This window comes from Salvelinus fontinalis, chromosome 2 (assembly GCF_029448725.1).
Source record: "Salvelinus fontinalis isolate EN_2023a chromosome 2, ASM2944872v1, whole genome shotgun sequence".
NCBI lineage: Eukaryota > Metazoa > Chordata > Actinopteri > Salmoniformes > Salmonidae > Salvelinus > Salvelinus fontinalis.
In genome coordinates, this window is record NC_074666.1 from 80,931,685 (window position 1) to 80,954,051 (window position 22,367).

The 22,367-nt window shown below is 41.8% G+C and overlaps 1 protein-coding gene across 1 annotated transcript; it reads right to left on the minus strand.

The window, feature by feature from the left end:
- Window positions 1-3,526: 3,526 nt before the first annotated feature.
- On the minus strand, window positions 3,527-21,302 carry LOC129869367 (beta-1,4 N-acetylgalactosaminyltransferase 2-like). The gene is made up of 10 exons (XM_055943710.1): window positions 21,157-21,302; window positions 20,788-20,931; window positions 20,341-20,447; window positions 20,167-20,204; window positions 17,465-17,642; window positions 17,279-17,365; window positions 14,025-14,206; window positions 7,042-7,185; window positions 5,964-6,195; window positions 3,527-4,910 (listed from the first exon to the last, which is right to left on the minus strand). The coding sequence occupies exons 1-10, from the start codon at window positions 21,300-21,302 to the stop codon at window positions 4,726-4,728; spliced, it is 1,443 nt and encodes a 480-aa protein (XP_055799685.1). The 3' UTR covers window positions 3,527-4,725.
- Between the last annotated feature and the right edge of the window lie 1,065 nt (window positions 21,303-22,367).

Below are 22,367 nucleotides of genomic sequence, written 5' to 3' on the forward strand. Positions count from 1 at the left end.
TCTCACACAAGTTATCAAGGAACCTAACAGGTACAACCCTAAAACCGTAACCATGGGCACCCTCTTAGATATCATCTTGACCAACTTGCCCTCTAAATACACCTCTGCTGTCTTCAACCAGGATCTCAGTGATTATTGCCTCATTGCCTGCGTGCGTAATGAGTCCACGGTCAAACGTCCACACCTCATCACTGTCAAAATCTCCCTAAAACACTTCAGTGAGCAGGCCTTTCTAATTGACCTGGCCCGGGTATCCTGGAAGGATATTGACCTCATCCCGTCAGTAGGGGATGCCTGCTTGCTCTTTAAAAGTGTACAGCAAATGAAAGATAAACATCTTGTGAATCCAGCCAATATTTCCGATTTTTTAAGTGTTTTACAGCGAAAACACAATATATATTTCTATTAGCTCACTACAGTAGCCAAACACACAACGCAATTTACTCCCCGCAAAAATAGCTTGCACAAAACCGACAAAATAGAGATAAAATGAATTACTAAACTTAAAATTCATCAGATGACAGTCTTATAACATCAGGTTATACAATACACTTATGTTTTGTTTGAAAATGTGCATATTTAGAGCTACAAATCCTGATTATACATTGTGAATACGTAGCATCGATTCACCAGAATCTCCAGAGATATTTTGGACACTCACCTAATCTGACCAAAGAACTCATCATAAACTTTACATAAAAATACTTGTTGTATGGTAAATGAAAGATACACTGGTTCTTAATGCAACCGCCGTGTTAGATTTTTTAAAATAACTTTACCATAACAAACAGCTTGCGTTATTGCGAGACAGCGCTCGCCAAAACGTAAGAGAGTAGGAATCAACATTTTCCACAGAAATACGAAATAACATCATAAATTGTTCTTACTTTTGTTGAGCTTCCATCAGAATCTTGTACAAGGAGTCCTAGGTCCAGAATAAATCGTTGTTTGGTTTTAGAATGTCCTTTTCTCCTGTCGAATTAGCAACCTTAGCTAGCCATGTGGCGCGAACATGCCCATCTTCTCTTGACGTAAAGAACGGAAAACTCCAAAAGTCCCAATAAACGTTGAATAAACTGATACAACTCGGTTGAAAAAACATACTTTACGATGTTATTATCACATGTATCAAATAAAATCAGAGCCGGAGATATTCGCCGTGTAAACCGAATGCTTATCAGAAGACAATATCGAGGTGCTTCGCGCACCTTGGTAGAGAAAGGAAATTCCTGACCTGCCACTCCAAAAGCTCTTGTTCGACCTCAGATCAAGCTAGACACCCCATTCCACCTTCCACTGCCTGTTGACTACTAGTGGAAGGCGTATGAAGTGTATGTATATCGATAAATATAAGCCAGTTGAATAGGCAGGCCCTGAAACAGAGCCCCATTTTCAGAATTTTCACTTCCTGTCTGGAAGTTTGCTGCCAAATGAGTTGTTTTACTCACAGATATAATTCAAACAGTTTTAGAAACTTGAGAGTGTTTTCTATCCAATAGTAATAATAATATGCATATTGTATGATCTAGAATAGAGTACGAGGCCGTTTAAATTGGGCACGATTTTTTCCAAAGTGAAAATAGCGCCCCCTATTGACAAGAAGTTTAAGCATGTCCCAGCATGTCCCAGTTTCTAACAGTTAGAACCTAACAGGCTGACCACACCGCTCGCGTCGGAAAATCTATTTAGAAATCTATGTTATTCAAATATTTTGCGCGCGTCAACGAGCGTCTGCGTTGCCAAGGGCTAAAATAGAAGTCCTTTCTATTTCTGACGCAGATCGCGCTGCAAGTGCTGCATCTCCCATCTCATTGGTTTATAGAAGCAGGTACCCACGTGCCATCTCCTCATTGGTTATACCCACTTGGGTGATTGAAAGACGAACTGTGTTGCCGGTAGGTGTAGTAATACTTAGAAAGTTTAATTGCCAATCACCATATATGTTCAAAGGTGAAAAAGCCTGGAAGGAGGAGAGATGACTAGAAACGATTCGGTTGGCCGTTTTATGTGTGGATTAATTGTCGGAGTAGAGGACCTTGTGCATTTCAGGTAAAATAACAACTCAATGTTTATATCCCAGGCCAAATTAGCTAGCAACAGCAAGCTAGCTAAATAGGACAAATTAGCTAGCAAGATCAAGCTAACTAGCTAAATTGCCATAAATGTTTAATGCTTTTCGACCTGTCCCCAAATTCATGTAATTGGTCCAGAGTTTGTTTTGATATTTTAACCTGCGTGTTGTGATCGTGTTTGGCGTAGGTGAACAGAATACATTTATGCACGATGGCGCACGAGCGCAGCCGGTTTGGGTTCCGTGTAAGACGGCAGAATCTATTGTCTACAAACAGTATGAATAAAAACCTTGGGGGGGGGGGGGGGGGGGGGGGTAAAATGTATCTGTTAAGCTCAGCAGTAAATGGTATATCTTTAAGATTACAATAACCCTTCAATAACGGTGTGAGGCATCTGGATTATTTTGGGGGGGGATTGACTGAGACATCCACCGGACATAACACGGACATTCCCGGATGCCCCCCCTGTGGAACTCTTTTTAAAAGGGTAAAGGTTTGGTATTTGGCATTTGATTAGGATCCCCATTAGCTGTTGCAAAAGCAGCAGCTGCCCTTCTCGGGGTCCACACAAAACATATAACATGACATAATACAGAACGTCAATAGAGAAAACCAAATGTATCTGTTTAGGTCAGCAGTAAAGGGTATATCTTGCCCACCCTGAGAACTCTTTTTATAAGGGTAAAGGTTAAACAGGTTTAAAACAGTTGTTTCAAAGACAATTTGGGGTGCCCTTTGTGTACATATTGGCCCCTTGTGTGTTAGGACCATCTAGATTAACAACGTGTTGACCATTAAATCTGGATAGCTGAGTGAGAACTCTTTTTTTTTTGTAAGTGTTATACAGTTGCTTCAAAGACACTACATGCACACATCCCAAGAACCAAGCTCTCTTGTGTAGAGAGAGAGAGAGAGAGAGAGAGAGAGAGAGAGAGAGAGAGAGAAACAGCTTGGGGAGACAGAGAGAGACAGAGATTTCATTAAAGGTGAATTACATTTTCTTTTAAAACCCTTTATTTTCTTCAAAATCTTTAGTACAGAAATGCATACATATTACAATTATTAAAACGTTTACTATGCAATGTTAAACTATAATCTTAATGTTTTGACTAAACCTTCATATAAATCATACATATTATTATTATACAATACTACACTTGAATACCCAATAAATGTTTATACACTACCGTTCAAAAGTTTGGGGTCACTTTGAAATGTCCTTGTTTTTGAAATAACATAACATCAAATTGATCATAAATACAGTGTAGACACTGTTAATGTTGTAAATGACTATTGTAGCTGGAAACGGCAGATTTTTTATGGAATATCTACATAGGCGTTCAGAGGCCCATTATCAGCAACCATCACTCCTGTGTTCCAATGGCACGTTGTGTCAGCTAATCCAAGTGTATCATTTTAAAAGGCTAATTAATCATTAGAAAACCCTTTTGCAATTATGTTAACACAGCTGGAAACTGTTGTTCTGATTAAAGAAGCAATAACACTGGCCTTCTTTAGACTAGTTTAGTATCTGGAGCATCAGCATTTGTGGGTTTGTTTACAGGCTCAAAATGGCCAGAGACAAAGGACTTTCTTCTGAAACTTGTCAGCCTATTCTTGTTCTGAGAAATGAAGGCAAATTCCATGCGAGAAATTGCCAAGAAACTGAAGATCTCATACAACACTGTGTACTACAGAACAGCGCAAACTGGCTCTAACCAGAATAGAAAGAGGAGTGGGGGGCCCCGGTGCACAACTGAGCAAGAGGACACCCGTCTTAACGTCAACAGTGAAGAGGCGACTCCAGGATGCTGGCCTTCTAGGCAGAGTTGCAAAGAAAAATATTTTCAGCTGTGCTAACATTATTGCAAAATGGTTTTCTAATGATCAATTAGTCTTTTAAAATGTTAAACTTGGATTAGCTAACACAACGTGCAATTGGAACACAGGAGTGATGGTTGCTGATAATGGGCCTCTGTATATCAATGTAGATATTCCATAGAAATCTGCCGTTTCCAGCTACAATAGTTATTTACAACATTAACAATGTATTTCTGATCAATTTGATGTTATTTTAATGGACAAAAAAAAGGCTTTTCTTTAAAAAACAAGGACATTTCTATGTGACCTCAACTTTGAATGGTAATGTGTAATTATAATTTTTGTTGTAAAGAATGTTTTTAAATGTATTTATTTTTAGAAAGAAGTCCTTGAGTATTTTCCTCTGCTTGTAAACCCATAGCGTGTAACCTGACACCTCCCAATGCAACCAAGACACACACACACACACACACACACACACACACACACACACACACACACACACACACACACACACACACACACACACACACCTTTGGGGGGTAGAGACAGAGGTCCAGAGGAAGAGCTATTTAATTCCTGGGCCTGTTCGATCTGACATAGAGCAAAAGTCTTATCTTAAGCCATTCTCTCATGCGAAATGAAGGAGAAAAACTCCAGGTTTTTGGCTAAAAAAGGAGTGTTGAGGCAGTTGTGTGTGAAAATCTTCACTGTTGAATCATCCGGTTGGAAAATGTAACCCATATGGCTTTCACTCATATCAATCACACCATTAAAACAATCAGGTGCATCACAAAGAATGGCATCAATGGTTTTGTCATTGTGGTCCAGACTATCCATAACGGACACATTTCAGGTGGTTCTTGAAGAAGTGGTGGGCTAGTTTGTCCTCTGCGTCTTTTGATTTTTGATTTCGGAACGAAGAGTACTTTGCGTTTTCAATTCTGGGTTGGTGGTCGATGCTGACATGACTACAGCTGGCAACCAGCAAACTGCCCAACCCATCCATGAAGAACTCTGAAACAGACATATGGACAGGGGAAATGGAATGGACCAAAGATGAATTACCAAAGACAGAGCAGTGCCTTCAGCGTAATATCAGCAACATCATAATAATCACCTGTAGAAACAATTGACTTCTTCAAAACTTACCACACTTAACCCAACAACACTGAAACTGAACCTCAAATTTGTCCATCTGTCTTTCTTATTGACACAGCTTTCCAGATTTCCTATTGGCATAGTTTACAGACTTGCTGCAATCTGTCGATGTGTCGTTGAGCAAGGCACTTAACCCTAATTGCTCCTGCAAGTCACTCTGGATAAGAGTGTCTGCTAAATGACTAAAATGTAAATGTAAAATGTGTGTCACTGTTTTTACTGGGCTTTTAACTGCCCTCTTAGCACAGGATGAACTTTAATGTCCCTGGTGGGAAAATTGTCTTAGACACAAAGTACTGCTATATACAGTACAAAATAGACTGACTGTACATTACACACTCAACATTATACATATATTATACGATACCTCTGTCATACACATTGTGCACTTCTCATACTGTATATCTACATACAGAATACATATTGGCCAAGTCTCCCTCCTAAAATAATCAAGGAAATATATATATCAACAGTCAAAAGTCTGGACACACCTACTCATTCCTTGGTTTTTCTTTATTTTTACTATTTTCTACATTGTAGAATAATAGTGAAGAGGGTAAGTGAAGAGCATAATGCCAGGAGTGTGTAAAGCTGTAATCAAGGCAAAGGGTGGCTACTTTGAAGAATCTCAAGTATAAAATAAATTTATTAATTGTTTATAAGTTTTTTGCTTACTACATGATTTCATGTGTGTTATTTCATAGTTTTGATGTCTTCACTATTATTCTACAAAGTAGAAAATAGTAAAAATAAAGAAAAACCAAGGAATGAGTAGGTGTGTCCAAACTTTTGACTGGTACTGTATATATATATATAATGATAATATCCCTCCTAATTGAGATCTTCAAACCTCAGTGGGACTTCCTGGATAAATAGAGGTTAAATAAATGAAAATGTAATGAAGCCCACCTGAGTGCGCCACTCTCTTCAGCAGGGGGTCAAAGCCCACTTTGCGCACAGCATCTGTGCGACCAAGGAATAAGTTGACCACCCCGCTGGTGAAGGAGCAGGTGGGGAAGCCTGGAACAGGTTGGTATTTCACTGCACTCTTTCTGTTCAGACAACCCCCGTCCTCCCCATTACCCTCCTCGTACACCAAAGAGAAGTAGAACTGGCCATGGCCCGCCACTGAGCCGCCCACCTGATCACAGGAGGCAGAGAACAGAGCAGGTTCACATGTAGTAATAATAATAATTCTTCATTTCATTTATAAAGTGCATTTCTCAGACCCAATGCGTAGAAAAAATTTACAATAAAAACAATCCAAAACACAGAAAAACACATACCACTTTTTTCCCCCTAAGAGTGTATCTAGAACCTAATATTAGTATTCTGCTGTCCCCATAGGAGAACCCTTTGAATAATTATTTTCAGTTCTAGGTAGAACCCTTTTTGCTTCTTCCATGTAGTATAACTGTTCCACAGAGGGTTCTACATGGAACCCAAAAGGGTTCTATCCGTAACCAAAAAGATTTCTACCTTGAACCAAATTGGTTTATCCTATGGGGACAGCTGTAGAACCCTTCTGGGACCCTTTTTTCCAAGACTCTGGAACACAGACAACAAACAAAGCTATATTCATGTGTTGTCGGATCCAGAGGACATGAAAATAGAACTAGCAGAGGTCCTTGAAACACGTGCAGCACAGTTCTGGACATATTGTAGCCTGTTTGGGCACTTGGCAGATGTACCAATAAACAGGGCATTACAATAGTCCAGACAGGATGAGATAAAGGAGTGGGTGGAAAAATGGGACTTTGGTCACACTTTTGATGAGGGCCTCAAACGAGAGCTGGTTGTCAAGTATCACACCAAGGTTTCGAACCTCATTGGAGGGGAGGACCTTGACACCATCAATATTGTAAAGAAAAAGTGTTGGTTGAGAGTTGTGTTACCACTGAGTTCCAGCCCAAGTCTAAGCAAAACAGGTAATACTTGTTCTAGTCTGGTGACAGATCGGGGATCAGGCTACAGTTACTCTGCTCACCACATCTAGTTCTGGTGTGGCCTCCATCACCTCCACCAGATTCTCAATCTTGGTTTGGTCTGTGAACAGGAAGTCGTCATCGACCCAAAAGAAGTATTTGGTAGTGACCTGAGAGACAGCCAGGTTCCTGCCAGCAAACCAGCCCTTTGGGAAGGAAAATGTCCTCAAAATTACTTTGTAGCAGTGCCGATCTGTGATTATTATTTTTGTATCCTATAAAAGAATGGTAACTGCAGAATGTTCATCAACAAAAGTCTTTGGGTGCAGGATTCGAAAGGCATACAGATGTAGGATCTTAATTTGACCAGCATTGTCATTGCAAAATAGACCTGCAGCAAAGGAATTTGAATGTTTAGTACATAATGTTGCTTGATTGGTGGTTAGGCTATTAGCTGGCCAAAATTACACTACATAAAAAGTGCAATACTGTTAATATAGCCATGTGTTAGTCCGGGTTTTCAGTTAATTTATGTAATTCCCAAAGCTCATCTGTATTTTCTGCAGCGCAGGAAAATCCCCAGCAACAGTGATCAAATTAAGATCCTACACCCGTATAACATAGGAAAGGAAACCCTGCACTAACTGAAATAGAATGTTCTTTAGCAGCTGCAGATGTCTAACAAATGGGCGGACGCCTGCTCTTTCCATGACAGAGATTGACCAGGTGAATCCAGGAGAAAGCTATGATCCCCGATTGATGTCACTTGTTATTAAATCCACTTCAATCAGTGAGTTTACATGCACACTAATCAGTTTACGTTTACATGCACACTAATAATTGGATATTAAACTGGTTATGGCAGTGGCAGATTATGCAATAGTCATGTAAACGCCTTACTCTGTTTATCTTAATTGGCGTAAGGTCAAGATCGAAGTAAGCATACGCTGATTAAAACACCTGGTTATCTGGGCAATCTTTCGAATGATTAGGATATGTAAACACCTTAAATCAGCGTCCCAGAGGTATTGGATGTGCGCATGTGATACCACCAGCCCAGCGAGCCTCCCTCTTGAGCGCGAGTGAAGTGTGTTCGGAACAACTGAATGTTTGCCTCTTAGAAGTAGTTCACATTCAAACTTTATATGTCCGAACTCTTTTTCAGAGCTGATATGATTGGTCAAAAGACCTGTGTAAACGCAGCCCTTTAAAACCTTTTCTCAATAGGGGGTGCTGTTGGGACTTTGTAATAATTACGTTCCCAAATTAAACTGCCTCGTACTCAATTCTTGCTCGTACAATATGCATATTATTATTACTATTGGATAGAAAACACTCTCTAGTTTCTAAAACCGTTTGAATTATTTCTCTGAGTGAAACAGAACTCATTCTGCAGCACATTTCCTGTCAGGAAGTGAGATTTCTGAAATCGAGGTCCCTGTTCTGAGGCCAGTTTATAAGTCCCCATGTAAGCTATGGGGCTACATGCACTGCATACGCCTTCCTCTAGATGTCAGTAAACGGTGAGAATTTGAATGGACTGGATTGCACAATCTGGGACACTATAAAGGCTCATGGAACGGAAGTACCGTTCTTTTCAACGGGGCGCTTGGCGCAAGAGGGACATCACAATGGCGTCCTGAAAAGCTTTCGTTTTAGCAGTTCTGTATCTCCGGCTCTGATTTAATTTGATTTTTGTCTTAAAAACTTCATAAGGTAGTTAATTTAAATCGACTTATAGCAGTTTATATCAGTTTATTGCGATTTTCTGGGATTTCTTTGTCATGCGCTTTCACGAGTTGGACACCTCTCCAGTGGGTGGCTATCGTTAGCTGCTATTTCTACAGGAGAAGAGGACATCTTTCAACCAAAAGACGATTGTTCTGGAGAAAGGACACCTTGCCCAAGATTCTGATGGAAGCTCAGCAAATAGTAAGCAGTCTTTATGCTGTTAATTCGTATTTATGTTGACAAATGTCAAATAATAATTCTGTCATGAATTTCGGTGTGGTCTCACTTTAGCGCACGCTGTATGTTGAAGTAACGTTAATTTAAAAAATGTAACACAGCGATTGCATTAAGAACTAATTTGTCTTTCATTTGCTGTCCAACCTGTATTTTTTAGTCAAGTTTTGGATTAGTTACTGATTAGAATAGGTGCCTCTCCAAAGATTTCTCCCGACATTTTCTGGGCAGCTTGGCAACTTTTCTCATTGTATAACCACGATTTGTGCCACTAAATATGCACATTTTCGAACAAACTCTATATGCATTGTGTAATATGATGTTATAGGACTGTCATCTGAAGAATTCTGAGAAGGTTAGTGAAAAAATGTATATATTTTGGTGGTTTATACGTTATCGCTATTTTTGGCTTGAATCAATGCTGTTGTGATGTTTGCTATTGTGGTAAGCTAATATAACGCTATATTGTGTTTTCGCTGTAAAACACTTAGAAAATCTGAAATATTGGCTGGATTCACAAGATCTGTGTCTTTCATTTGCTGTACTCTGTGTATTTTTAAGAAATGTTTTATGGTGAGTAATTAGGTAATACACGATGGTCTCTGTAGTTATTCTAGTTGCTTTGGTGAGAGTTGTGATGGTGGCTGCAATGTAAACTATGATTTATACCTGAAATATGCACATTTTTCTAACAAAACATATGCTATACAATAAATATGTTATCAGACTGTAACGACTCCCACCGAAGGTGGCTCCCCTTTCTGTTCGGGTGGTGCTCGGCGGTCGTCGTCACCGGCCTAGTAGCTGCTACTGACTTTTCCTCCCCCTCCCTTTTGGTGATTAGGGACACCTGTTTGTGGTTAGGGTGATTTGTGGGGCTTTATTACCCAGCAGCCCGGCCTGCTGGGTGTGCGGGATTGTTTGTTGTACATGCTTGTGTGTCACGGTTCGTGTACGTTGTCTCATGGTATTTCGTGTTCTCGTTTATGTGGTGGAGCATTCATTTTTAGAGTGGCGTCGTGTTCACCTGTTTGTGGTATTAAATTAGAACGCTACTCTGAACTCTCTGTCTCCTGCGTGTGACTCTTTCCTCCACTACACCCCGGGCATTACACAGACTGTCATCTGAGGAAGTTGTTTCTTGGTTAGTGGCTATTTATATCTTTATTTGGTCAAAATTGTGATAGCTACCTATGCAGGAAAAAAATGGTGGACAAAAAAAGTTGTGTCTTTTGCTATCGTGTTTAGCTAATAGATTTACATATTGTGTCTTCCCTGTAAAACATTTTAAAAATCAGAAATGATGGCTGGATTCACAAGATGTGTATCTTTCATCTGGTGTCTTGGACTTGTGATTTAATGATATTTAGATGCTAGTATTTACTTGTGACGCTATGCTAGGCTATGCTAGTCAGCTTTTTTACTGACGGGGGTGCTCCCGGATCCGGGTTTGGGAGGAACTAGAAGGCAATCTTTCGAATGATTAGGATATGTAAACACCTTAAATCAGCGTCCCAGAGGTATTGGATGTGCGTATGTGATACCACCTGCCCAGCGAGCCTACCTCTTTAGCGCGAGTGAAGTGTGTTCGGAACAACTGAATGTTTGCCTCTTAGAAGTAGTTCACATTCAAACTTTATATGTCCGAACTCTTTTTCAGAGCTGATATGATTGGTCAAAAGACCTGTGTAAACGCAGCCCTTTAAACAGACCTTTTGCTTCAACAATAGCCACCATGAATGAGAAAAACGTATGTGACGTCATCTAAATAAACGTGCATGCTTGCGAAGGCTATAAACATGTTCATTTGTTTGACTGCTGCTACAGATAGTGACAATTCAAACTCCTCAAGGCTTTGGTGGTTGTCTGCGTTCTTCTCAAATGTATTTTTATTCAATTCCAGTGTGGCCGACTGGAGTTTGCTACATATTGTTGGATTCTGGGTTAAACTTTGAACAATGCTTTCCCAGAGACATGCTACATCAGAAGTAAGACTATAGTATCTGAGTGGTGATAGAGACTGTGTGGCGTAGAAGCCCCACTGGCCGCGGGCAGCATTTGGTACTTTAACTCACGCACACATTCATCACTCCTCCCTGCTCCGTTATAAGATAAGTTAACAATGTGGGTCGACACACAAATTAACTTCTGTCTTAGTACATACATTTCACACTTGTCAGTGTTCATACACTGCTCAAAAAAATAAAGGGAACACTTAAACAACACAATGTAACTCCAAGTCAATCACACTTCTGTGAAATCAAACTGTCCACTTAGGAAGCAACACTGATTGACAATAAATTTCACATGCTGTTGTGCAAATGGAATAGACAAAAGGTGGAAATTATAGGCAATTAGCAAGACACCCCCAAAAAAGGAGTGATTCTGCAGGTGGTGACCACAGACCACTTCTCAGTTCCTATGCTTCTTGGCTGATGTTTTGGTCACTTTGAATGCTGGCGGTGCTGTCACTCTAGTGGTAGCATGAGACGGAGTCTACAACCCACACAAGTGGCTCAGGTAGTGCAGTTCATCCAGGATGGCACATCAATGCGAGCTGTGGCAAAAAGGTTTGCTGTGTCTGTCAGCGTAGTGTCCAGAGCATGGAGGCGCTACCAGGAGACAGGCCAGTACATCAGGAGACGTGGAGGAGGCCGTAGGAGGGCAACAACCCAGCAGCAGGACCGCTACCTCCGCCTTTGTGCAAGGAGGTGCACTGCCAGCGCAGGCAAAATTACCTCCAGCAAGCCACAAATGTGCATGTGTCTGCTCAAACGGTCAGAAACAGACTCCATGAGGGTGGTATGAGGGCCCAACGTCCACAGGTGGGGGTTGTGCTTACAGCCCAACACCGTGCAGGACGTTTGGCATTTGCCAGAGAACACCAAGATTGGCATATTCGCCACTGGCGCCCTGTGCTCTTCACAGATGAAAGCAGGTTCACACTGAGCACATGAGCACACGTGACAGACGTGACAGAGTCTGGAGACGCCGTGGAGAACGTTCTGCTGCCTGCAACATCCTCCAGCATGACCGGTTTGGCGATGGGTCAGTCATGGTGTGGGGTGGCATTTCTTTTTGGGGCCGCACAGCCCTCCATGTGCTCGCTAGAGGTAGCCTGACTGCCAATAGGTACCGTGATGAGATCCTCAGACCCCTTGTGAGACCATATGCTGACACATGCACATTTGTGGCCTGCTGGAGGTCATTTTGCAGGGCTCTGGCAGTGCACCTCCTTGCACAAAGGCGGAGGTAGCGGTCCTGCTGCTGGGTTGTTGCCCTCCTACGGCCTCCTCCATGTCTCCTGATGTACTGGCCTGTCTCCTGGTAGCGCCTCCATGCTCTAGACACTACGCTGACAGACACAGCAAACCTTTTTGCCACAGCTCGCATTGATGTGCCATCCTGGATGAACTGCACTACCTGAGCCACTTGTGTAGGTTGTAGACTCCGTCTCATGCTACCACTAGAGTGAGAGCACCGCCAGCATTCAAAGTGACCAAAACATCAGCCAGGAAGCATAGGAACTGAGAAGGGGTGTGTGGTCACCACCTGCAGAACCACTCCTTTATTGGGGGTGTCTTGCTAATTGCCTATAATTTCCACCTTTTGTCTATTCCATTTGCACAACAGCATGTGAAATTTATTGTCAATCAGTGTTGCTTCCTAAGTGGACAGTTTGATTTCACAGAAGTGTGATTGACTTGAAGTTACATTGTGTTGTTTAAGTGTTCCCTTTATTTTTTTGAGCAGTGTATTTAAGATATGCAATATTTTATTATACTTATCAATGTTGTGGATGAGCGCTTTGTTTGTTTGTTCTGTTCCTCTCTCTCTCCATCTCTGTAGCTTACGGGTATGCTGGAAAAGGACCCGAGCTAAGGGAATTGGGCTGACTTTAAAGTGCCTGTCCCAAATAGCTCAGTAGTGATGTAATGTTGTAAATGTTATGTTGTGGTATTGTTTAAAAAACGTGTTGCAAGGTATATCCTTTAGTAGGTTTAGTTCATGGAAAATGTAGGTTTGTATAGTTAATTGCTTAATTAATTAGTGTTAATTGTTCTGAGGGGAGGGGCTAGCCCTACAAAAGGAGCCTCTCTTTCAGTTCATGGAGAGGCATTTTGGATCGAGCTGTGGATGGGGCAGCATTGTTTTCAGCTGTCCCATAAGGTAGACGGTTGATGGCTGTACTGTTGTTCTTGTTCCGGAATCACTTTGTAAAGAAACAAAGTGATTTTAGATCAGAAGTTAATGGTTATCTGTACGAGCCAGATGGCTGTGGAATGTGCTGGGTAGACAGGAGGAAGTCACAGGATTGCTATAGGTGATACGGGTGGAGAGCTTTGGATTAGGCATCAAGGGGGTTGAGGTCAGGTTAGATCACCTTATTAAGGGAGAAGAAATGGTTCATTACCCCATCACTTTGTCTTCCTGTCAAACCATAAAAGATGTAAAGATTGGAGAGAAGGAGGAGTGCTTAAATTGGAGTATATATACTTGTGGAGGTGGAAGCATGTTTTGTCTAATGCAGCTGTATTGATCCTCTGGGAAGAATAAACTTGGTTAAGCTTTCATAATGTCCGTTTAGTGTTTTAACCTGGGAATTCGAATGTAACAATATGTAGGATATAAATGTACTCTTCTGTTGCTGAGAATTTTCTTGCACAGCTAACGCTTGTAATTTGCACTTTAAAACTTCAGACTTAATTTTCCCTAACGAAAGAAGCACCAATCCCTACAAAAAAATGTCCATTTATTATAATCCACATTTCCTGTTGCTGCAGGATTATTTTCCTGCTGTAGCAAACTGGCTCAAATTAAGATCCTACTACTGTAAGTGTAGGTCGATGGCAGGTTGCCTTATTGCACTGATCTGCTCCTGAAGACAAATACATATACCTGGGTTATGTAAGACCTGCACATCACAATAATTGACAATAACAATTCAATAAAATCTTTTTTCTATTCCTTTCAACTCAGAAATTCAATCACACATGCTCAACATGTATGTTATGTCCATCATCAATTCACATTGAATGTCCACTTTGAGGTTTTTAATTTGACCAAAACCAGCTTGTACCTGTGCTGGGGGCATGATGTACTGCTCAATGTTGGAGCCGTTCACTTTCTGTGGCTCCAGGCTGTCGTCGGCGATGATGATTTTGATGTCCTTGTAATAGGTCCTTATGCTACTGATGAGGACCTGCAGCTCGGTGTATCTCAGAAACGTCTTGGTGACAATGGTCACCCGGGAGTTGATATCTGCAATGAGAGATCATCTCTGGTTACACGCAGCGACATCCTAGATCACAGGTGTCAAACTCATTCCACGGGGGGCCGAGTGTCTGCGGGTTTTCGCTCCTCCCTTGTACTTGATTGATGAATTAACATCACTAATTAGTTAGGAACTCCCCACACCTGGTTGTCTAGGGCTTTATTGAAAGGAAAAAACAAAAACCTGCAGACACTAGGCCCTCCGTGGAATGAGTTTGACACCCCTGTGACCTAGATCCTACTGCAATTGGAGGTGGACGTGTCTGTTTGATTTGTATACTTAACCAAAATATAAACGCAACATGTAAAGTGTTTGTCCCATGTTTCATGAGCTGAAATAAAAGATCCCAGAAGTTTTCCATATGCACAAAAAGCTTATTTCTCTCAAATGTTGTGCACAAATTTCTTTACGTCCCTTTTAGTGAGCATTTCTCCTTTGCCAAGATAATCCATCCACCTGACAGGTGTGGCATATCAAGAAGCTGATTAAACAGCATGATCGTTACACAGGTGCACCTTGTGCTGGGAACAATAAAAGGCCACTCTAAAATGTGCAGTTTTATCACACACCACAATTTCACAGATGTCTCAAGTTTTGAGGGAGCGTGCAATACGACCACAATAGCATTTTATCGATGGCAATTTAATGCACAGAGATACCGTGATGAGATCCTGAGGCCCATTGTCGTGCCACTCGCCGCCATCACCTCATGTTTGATAATGCACAGCCCCATGTCGCAAGGATCTGTACACAATTCCTGGCAGCTGAAAATGCCCCAGTTCTTCAATGGCTTGCATACTCCCCATATGTCACCCAAATATCATAATCACCCATTGAGCATGGTGGTAGATGTTTGATATTATGGGGCTAGTTTTGCTTCCACTGGTCCAGGGGCCCTTATTAAGGTCAATGGCATCATGAACTTTACCAAGTACCAGCACAAAGGATATCAAAGATTCTGTATGGAGGAATGTTGAAAACAATCATTTTGACCGCAGCTTTTTTAGTTCTTAAACAAAATCTCATTCTCTGAGCAATTGTATTACTATAACATAACAGAATTTTCCTCTCTTTTCTTGCATAAAATATACAGCAACTCACTTTTATATTAGTCTTTTCAGCTCATCTTTATCAAGGGTGCCAATACTTTTGGACCTGACTATGTCAATACACCAGCATTGCTGATAGCAGTTAGGTGATGGCATGTTGAAGTTGGTAAACCAGCAGAGTTTGTGCAGCTCACAATGAAGATGCTTAAAGCCCAATTTTCAGGAATGGAGGAAGTAGAGTTATGGTATGTTGAAGTTGGCAAGCTGACAGCATGTTTGCGCCGCTTTAATATTTTCATTATAAACTCAGAAAAAAAAGAAACGTCCCTTTTCCAGAACCCTGTCATTCAAAGATAATTCGTAAAAATCCAAATAACTTCACAGATCTTCATTGTAAAGGGTTTAAATACTGTTTCCCATCCTTGTTCAATGAACCATAAACAATTAATGAACATGCACCTGTGGAACGGTTGTTCAGACACTAACAGCTTACAGACGGTAGGCAATTAAGGTCACAGTTATGAAAACTTAGGACACTAAAGAGGCCTTTCTACTGACTCTGAAAAACACCAAGAGAAAGATGCACAGGGTCCCTGCTCATCTGTGTGAACGTGCCTTAGGCATGCTACAAGGAGGCATGAGGACTGCCGATGTGGCCAGGGCAATAAGACGCCTAAGATAGCGCTACAGGGAGACAGGACGGACAGCTGATCGTCCTCGCAGTGGCAGACCACGTGTAACAACACCAGCACAGGATCGGTACATCCGAACATCACACCTGCGGGACATGTACATGGCAACAACAACTGCCCGAGTTACACCAGGGACGCACAATCCCTCCATCAGTGCTCAGACTGTCCGCAACAAGCTAAAAGAGGCTAGACTGAGGGCTTGTAGGCCTGTTGTAAGGCAGGTCCTCACCAGACGTCACCGGCAACAACGTCGCCTATGGGCACAAACCCACCGTCGCTGGACCAGACAGGACTGACAAAAAGTGCTCTTCACTGACGAGTCACGGTTTTGTCTCACCAGGGTTCATGGTCGGATTCGCGTTTATCGTCGAAGGAATGAGCGTTACACTGAGGCCTGTACTCTGGAACGGGATCGATTTGGAGGTGGAGGGTCCGTCATGGTCTGGGGCGGTGTGTCACAGCATCATTGGACTGAGCTTGTTGTCATTGCAGGCAATCTCAACGCTGTGCGTTACAGGGAAGACATCCTCCTCCGTCATGTGGTACCCTTCCTGCAGGCTCATCCTGACATGACCCTCCAGCATGACAATGCCACCAGCCATACTGCTCGTTCTGTACGTGATTTCCTGCAAGACAGGATCTCAATCCCATTGAGCACGTCTGGGACCTGTTGGATCGGAGGGTGAGGGCTAGGGCCATTCCCCCCAGAAATGTCCAGGAACTTGCAGGTTCCTTGTTGGAAGAGTGGGGTAATATCTCACAGCAAGAACTGGCAAATCTAGTGCAGTCCTTGAGGACGAGATGCACTGCAGTACTTAATGCAGCTGGTGGCCACACCAGATACTGACTGTTACTTTTGATTTTGATCCCCCCTTTGTTCAGGGACACATTATTCCATTTGTTAGTCACATGTCTGTGGAACTTGTTCAGTTTATGTCCGAGTTTGAATTGTGTTATGTTCATACAAATATTTACACATGTTAACTTTGCTGAAAATAAATGCAGTCGACAGTGAGAGGACGTTACTTTTTTGCTGAGTTTGAGGGGTGATGTCATAGTTCTTCCTAATGACCTAATCTTGGTATCTGATGATAGCCCTAAGTTTTGCCGTTTTAAAGACGCCGCCATTTGCTCATATCTGTAGAAGCTTCATGACCAAAAACAATGGATTAACAATCACATTATCTTTAGTGTACCCTTTATTTATATCCCACTACTCTGACCCCCAGTCTTGATCCTCCCCCTATGGTTGATTCATTCTCCCCAATTTCACTTTCAGATACTAGCTACATTACAAGGGAATAAAGGGGGATCTCACCATTTCCTATGTCATATAAAACAGGCACTGATGTCTGCTGGATGACAATGGGGAAGACAGCCTCATGGTGTTCAAACGTGAAGTGAGCTGGTGAAAGAGCAGGGAAGGGTGGTGTCATATGATGGTCTCAGATCATGTAGAGAGGAAGACATGGGTATGGTAGGAAACCTGGATCTACGGCCTTACCCAGATCTCCAGTTCTCATTCGGTACACAGTGCTGGTGTAGGTAATTTGTCCCAGAAGATTGTTGAGGTCAGAGAGGCTGGTAGACTGGACAGTGATCTCTTTCTCTCCCTGTCCCTCTTTGTCCCCCTCTCCAAGGGCCTCGATGGCCAGGACACCACTGGACACACTCAGAGTCACCTGCAGGTACATACCACCATAGCGTTTTCATAAATTCGGGCCAAAGGTTGAGAAGGACCATTTTCCACTTCTATGGAACTTATGTGATTGTACAGTTGTTGAATCAATGTGGTTCTTGTTATCATCTGCATACTTCTCTCTCTCTAACCAATTGAGTTCCTCAAAGGTGTATTCAAAATAAGTTTTGTTGTTAGATGTTAGATTGAAGCAGAACAACACTATGCAAATTGAGATGTAGCATTTAGATGTATAGTTCAAAAATTATTTGTATCTTTTGGAGCACAAAACTTGTAGGCATTTCTGTCCTTGTAAACAAACGTGAAAAATAGGTGGATGAATTTGTTCTACATGGTAAAACTTTAATTTGAACATGTGCCTTTAGTGCCTTTAATATTTGTGTAACTGTTAGAAAAAGGCAGTTAGCTAGGTAAAATAATTACCTTGTCAATCCTGTTTATATCAATGCAGTCTCAAACAGACATACCGTAACTGAGGAATGAACCAGTGGGGGAAAAAAAGATTTGCTGCTTACTTCATTGCAAAAAGGAAAGGAACACAGGGAGAACTGGTTTGATGGTACTGATGATTTGTCATCACAGATGGTTTGTTTACATAGCAGGTTAGGATAATTAACGTGGCAAGTTAGGAGAACTAACGCAGCAGGTTATGTGAATAAAGCAGCAGGTTAGGAGAATAGGTTAGGGTTTGCTCTAATGCTACAGTTGTCAACAACAGATGTGTCCACTAGATTAAGCTGGTGTAGGCTTACTCCATCTAGTCACAACGGTAGAAACATACACAAACCATCTGTGGGACAAATCATAAGTATCATAAATAACACTTGGATGAAAGTAACACAGGGCGAAAGTAACATGCCCATTTTCCCAGATAACACAGAAGCTAGAATGATGTAGTGAAATCAGCATATCCCTAATGCGGAGGACGACCTCCCTGCATCGGACCCTGATATGCTTTTTTGGTTGTAGAGTCGTGCTTACATATGTCTTAACCCATCTAGTGACTGAACGACAGCATAGGTTTTAAGTATCATGCTAGCTAGTCTTGGGTGTTAGCCTGGGAGAAGTTACAGGAGAGCCGGGTGGGACAAAATTGATGACCTGGAATGAAATTTAAAAAAAAATTTAAGCACTGGCCATTGTCTCTGATAGTTCATATTGCTTTCGTAATGTTATCTAAATGTTTAAAAATGGCATATGACATCATTAAAAATAATGCCTTGATTGACAATTTGCTTTTATCGACAGGTTAGTGGTTTGATTCTGGGGGTCAATTACCTCAAGCCATGGAAATGTGATAAGCATGACGAGTTTGCCATTTGTGAAGAGAATATAAATGTGTATTCTATCAAGACACGAGGAGCACGCTTGACGAAGACAATTGATTTGTAGCGCTAAACATTCACAGTCATGATTAGTAGGGCTAAACATGAATAGTCATTGAACATTTCCATTAAAGAAATGATGGTTAATATAGCTATTATGTGATCATTTTAGTCCAATTTTAATAGGCTAAATAAATCAAAATAGGGATTGCGCAATATTGCGATGTTGAGGCATTGGTTCATTTTAATGAATTTCAAACCCATATACTTATTTACTGAATCGACACAAACAAGAAACTATGGCTGATAGTACCTTTGTTGAAAGTGCATTTACATTTACATTTCAGTCATTTAGCAGACGCTCTTATCCAGAGCGACTTACAGTAGAGTGCATACATTTTATTACATTTTTTTTTTTTTTTTTTTTTTTTTACATACTGAGACAAGGATATCCCTACCGGCCAAACCCTCTCTAACCCGGACGACGCTATGCCAATTGTGCGTCGCCCCACGGACCTCCCGGTTGCGGCCGGCTGCGACAGAGCCTGGGCGCTAACCCAGAGACTCTGGTGGCGCACCGGGAGGCCACCGGGGGGCCTCCCGGGTGACGACTGCGCCACCCGGGAGGCCACAAGGGGCATTACAAACCAGAACAATTTTAAATAAGACAGATATTGTGCACTTTTGGCCAGCTGTTAATTTTCACCCAAACCTGTTTTAGTTTAGACCCGCCTGGCTAGTACAAAAGTAGCATTTTGCTAGTTTCGTTCTGTATTTTTATTTATAAGTGATTAGTCCTAGACATTTAATTACAGTTGCTAATGGTAGAGGACATATATACTGTAAGTTGTTTATCATAAAATATGGTTTCTCTAGCACTATTGATCTCTGAGTAAATAGGAAAAAACTAAGTGTTACTTTCATCCCGGTTCTCCCCTACATGAAGTAAAAGCTAAGCAGAAAATGGTAGATATGACACCTGTTGTAAAGAACCACCACCAAAAAGAGCAGGTAACTCTTAACATTAAGGGTAAAATTGACATTGTTTGTATCCTGCCCTTACCCTTACTGTAAAGTCTTACCAAAGATTCCAATCAAACACCAACAAACACTTGTTCATTACAACATGGAGAACATGAGACCCTCAAGGCCATTATCCATTCAAAGCGTTTTCGAACCAACCTTGTAATTTTGTCTTTTTGCTGCATGGAGAGCTAAACCTGAAATAATATTTTTATAGCACAATTTAAATATTGAGTTACTAATCTATTGTGTAACTGCTTTGCAGAGAACATATACATTTTTTCTTTATTGATGATGGAGGGTACGTAAACAAGAGGTTCTTGCATAGGCTACCTGGTATCAATGTCTTCCGAAGAGGGACAACAGTGAACCCCTGGATTGGATACTGAAGAGGGGAGTTGGATGGAGCAAATATAAGCCTGTTCAGACTGGAGCTTGTCCTAGGAGAAGATCAAATGGTCCCATAAATGTTTCCTGAGTACAGCATGCATGTGCATATTTAAGACATAACAATCAACTTAGTGGATATTCTTCTTGAAATGGAAGAATACCATGTCCAGAAATGACCTGCTTGCCAGTGTAACGGCGTTAAGAAGTGCAATAAACAAACTCCACAGTTAGCTTGAAATGTTGTTATTAAGGAGGGCGGTCACGAGTGTTTGCGAAGCAGAGGTCCCGAGTTCGAGCCTGGTATAAGTCGAATCGGGGGGAAAGGGTTACTCGCTAAGCAAGCTACTTGATTTCCGTAACACCAGGTTACATTTGTAGTATTTTACCCACCTGATATGATGCTTCCTGTACTCCTCAGCTCTTCGTTTGACTATGTCATCATACTGGTCTTTTGGAAGATGATCTTTCAGTATAAACACTCCGCTTCCCTGACAGGTGCAATTGGGTTGTCTGGGACTGGTGGATGGTAAGGCTCTATTGATTCACAGGGACAAATAGAACATCATCGACAAGAACTGGACAGGTTCCATTGCTGAAGATATACAATTTTAAAACTGATATAGTACTTTATTGATTTTCACGATGGCAGCACTGTCTTAAAAACAAGTATGTTGTACCTTTACATTTTGAAATGTCTAAGGGATTTCAGCCTTCACGATAACTTAGTTAAAACAAACAGTTGCTGAAAAAAAAATGTACCTTATTTGCTGAGGAACTAATTGATCTGTGTCTTCCTCTGTTGTGCTATGGTGGAATATGAAGGAGTACATCGCTGATGCTGACAGACAGAAAATAGCTAGGACAAGTATCTTCTTGCCTCTACCCATCTGTTGAAGACTGCCCATCTGTAGAAGACAAGAGCATCAAATTCTGACCAGGGAAGCAATGTAAATTCTTGAAGGGGCTACCCACTGGAAACAAACTGGTTGAGTCAGCGTTATTGCCATCATATATATAAACTCAACAAAAAAAGAAACGTCCTCTCACTGTCAACTGCGTTTATTTTCAGCAAACTTAACATGTGTAAATATTTGTATGAACATAAGATTCAACAACTGAGACATAAACTGAACAAGTTCCACAGACATGTGACTAACAGAAATTGAATAATGTGTCCCTGAACAAAGGGGGGGTCAAAATCAAAAGTAACAGTCAGTATCTGGTGTGGCCACCAGCTGCATTACCGCAGTGCCTCTCCTCCTCGTGGACTGCACCAGATTTGCCAGTTCTTGCTGAAAGATGTTACCCCACTCTTCCACCAAGGCACCTGCAAGTTCCCGGACATTTCTGGAGGGAATGGCCCTAGCCCTCACCCTCCGATCCAACAGGTCCCAGATGTACTCAATGGGATTGAGATCCGGGCTCTTCGCTGGCCATGGCAGAACACTGATATTCCTGTCTTGCAGGAAATCACGCACAGAATGAGCAATATGGCTGGTGGCATTGTCATGCTGGAGGGTCATGTCAGGATGAGCCTGCAGGAAGCGTACCACATGAGGGAGGAGGATGTCTTCCCTGTAACGCACAGAGTTGAGATTGCTTGCAATGACAACAAGCTCAGTCCGATGATGCTGTGACACACCGTCTCAGACCATGACGGAGCATCCACCTCCAAATCGATCCCGCTCCAGAGTACAGGCCTCGGTGTAAGGCTCATTCCTTCAACGATAAACGCGAATTCGACCATCAACCCTGGTGAGACAAAACCGCGACTCGTCAGTGAAGAGCACTTTTTGCCAGTCCTGTCTGGTCCAGTGACGGTGGGTATGTGCCCATAGGCGACGTTGTTGGTGAGGACCTGCCTTACAACAGGCCTACAATCCCTCAGTCCAGCCTCTCTCCCTCTATTGCGGACAGTCTGAGCACTGATGGAAGGATTGTGCATTCCTGGTGTAACTCGGGCAGTTGTT

What these genes read in the sequence shown, in the direction of transcription:
- LOC129869367 (XM_055943710.1), bottom strand. Translation starts at nt 21,302, where the DNA reads ATGGGCAGTCTTCAACAGATGGGTAGAGGCAAGAAGATACTTGTCCTA. An exon ending in TTAGTTCCTCAGCAAATAAG is followed by an intron (nt 20,932 to 21,156) that starts GTACATTTTTTT and finishes GTGAATCAATAG; the next exon opens with AGCCTTACCATCCACCAGTC. An exon ending in GAAGAGAGTGGCGCACTCAG is followed by an intron (nt 4,911 to 5,963) that starts GTGGGCTTCATT and finishes TGTCTGTTTCAG; the next exon opens with AGTTCTTCATGGATGGGTTG.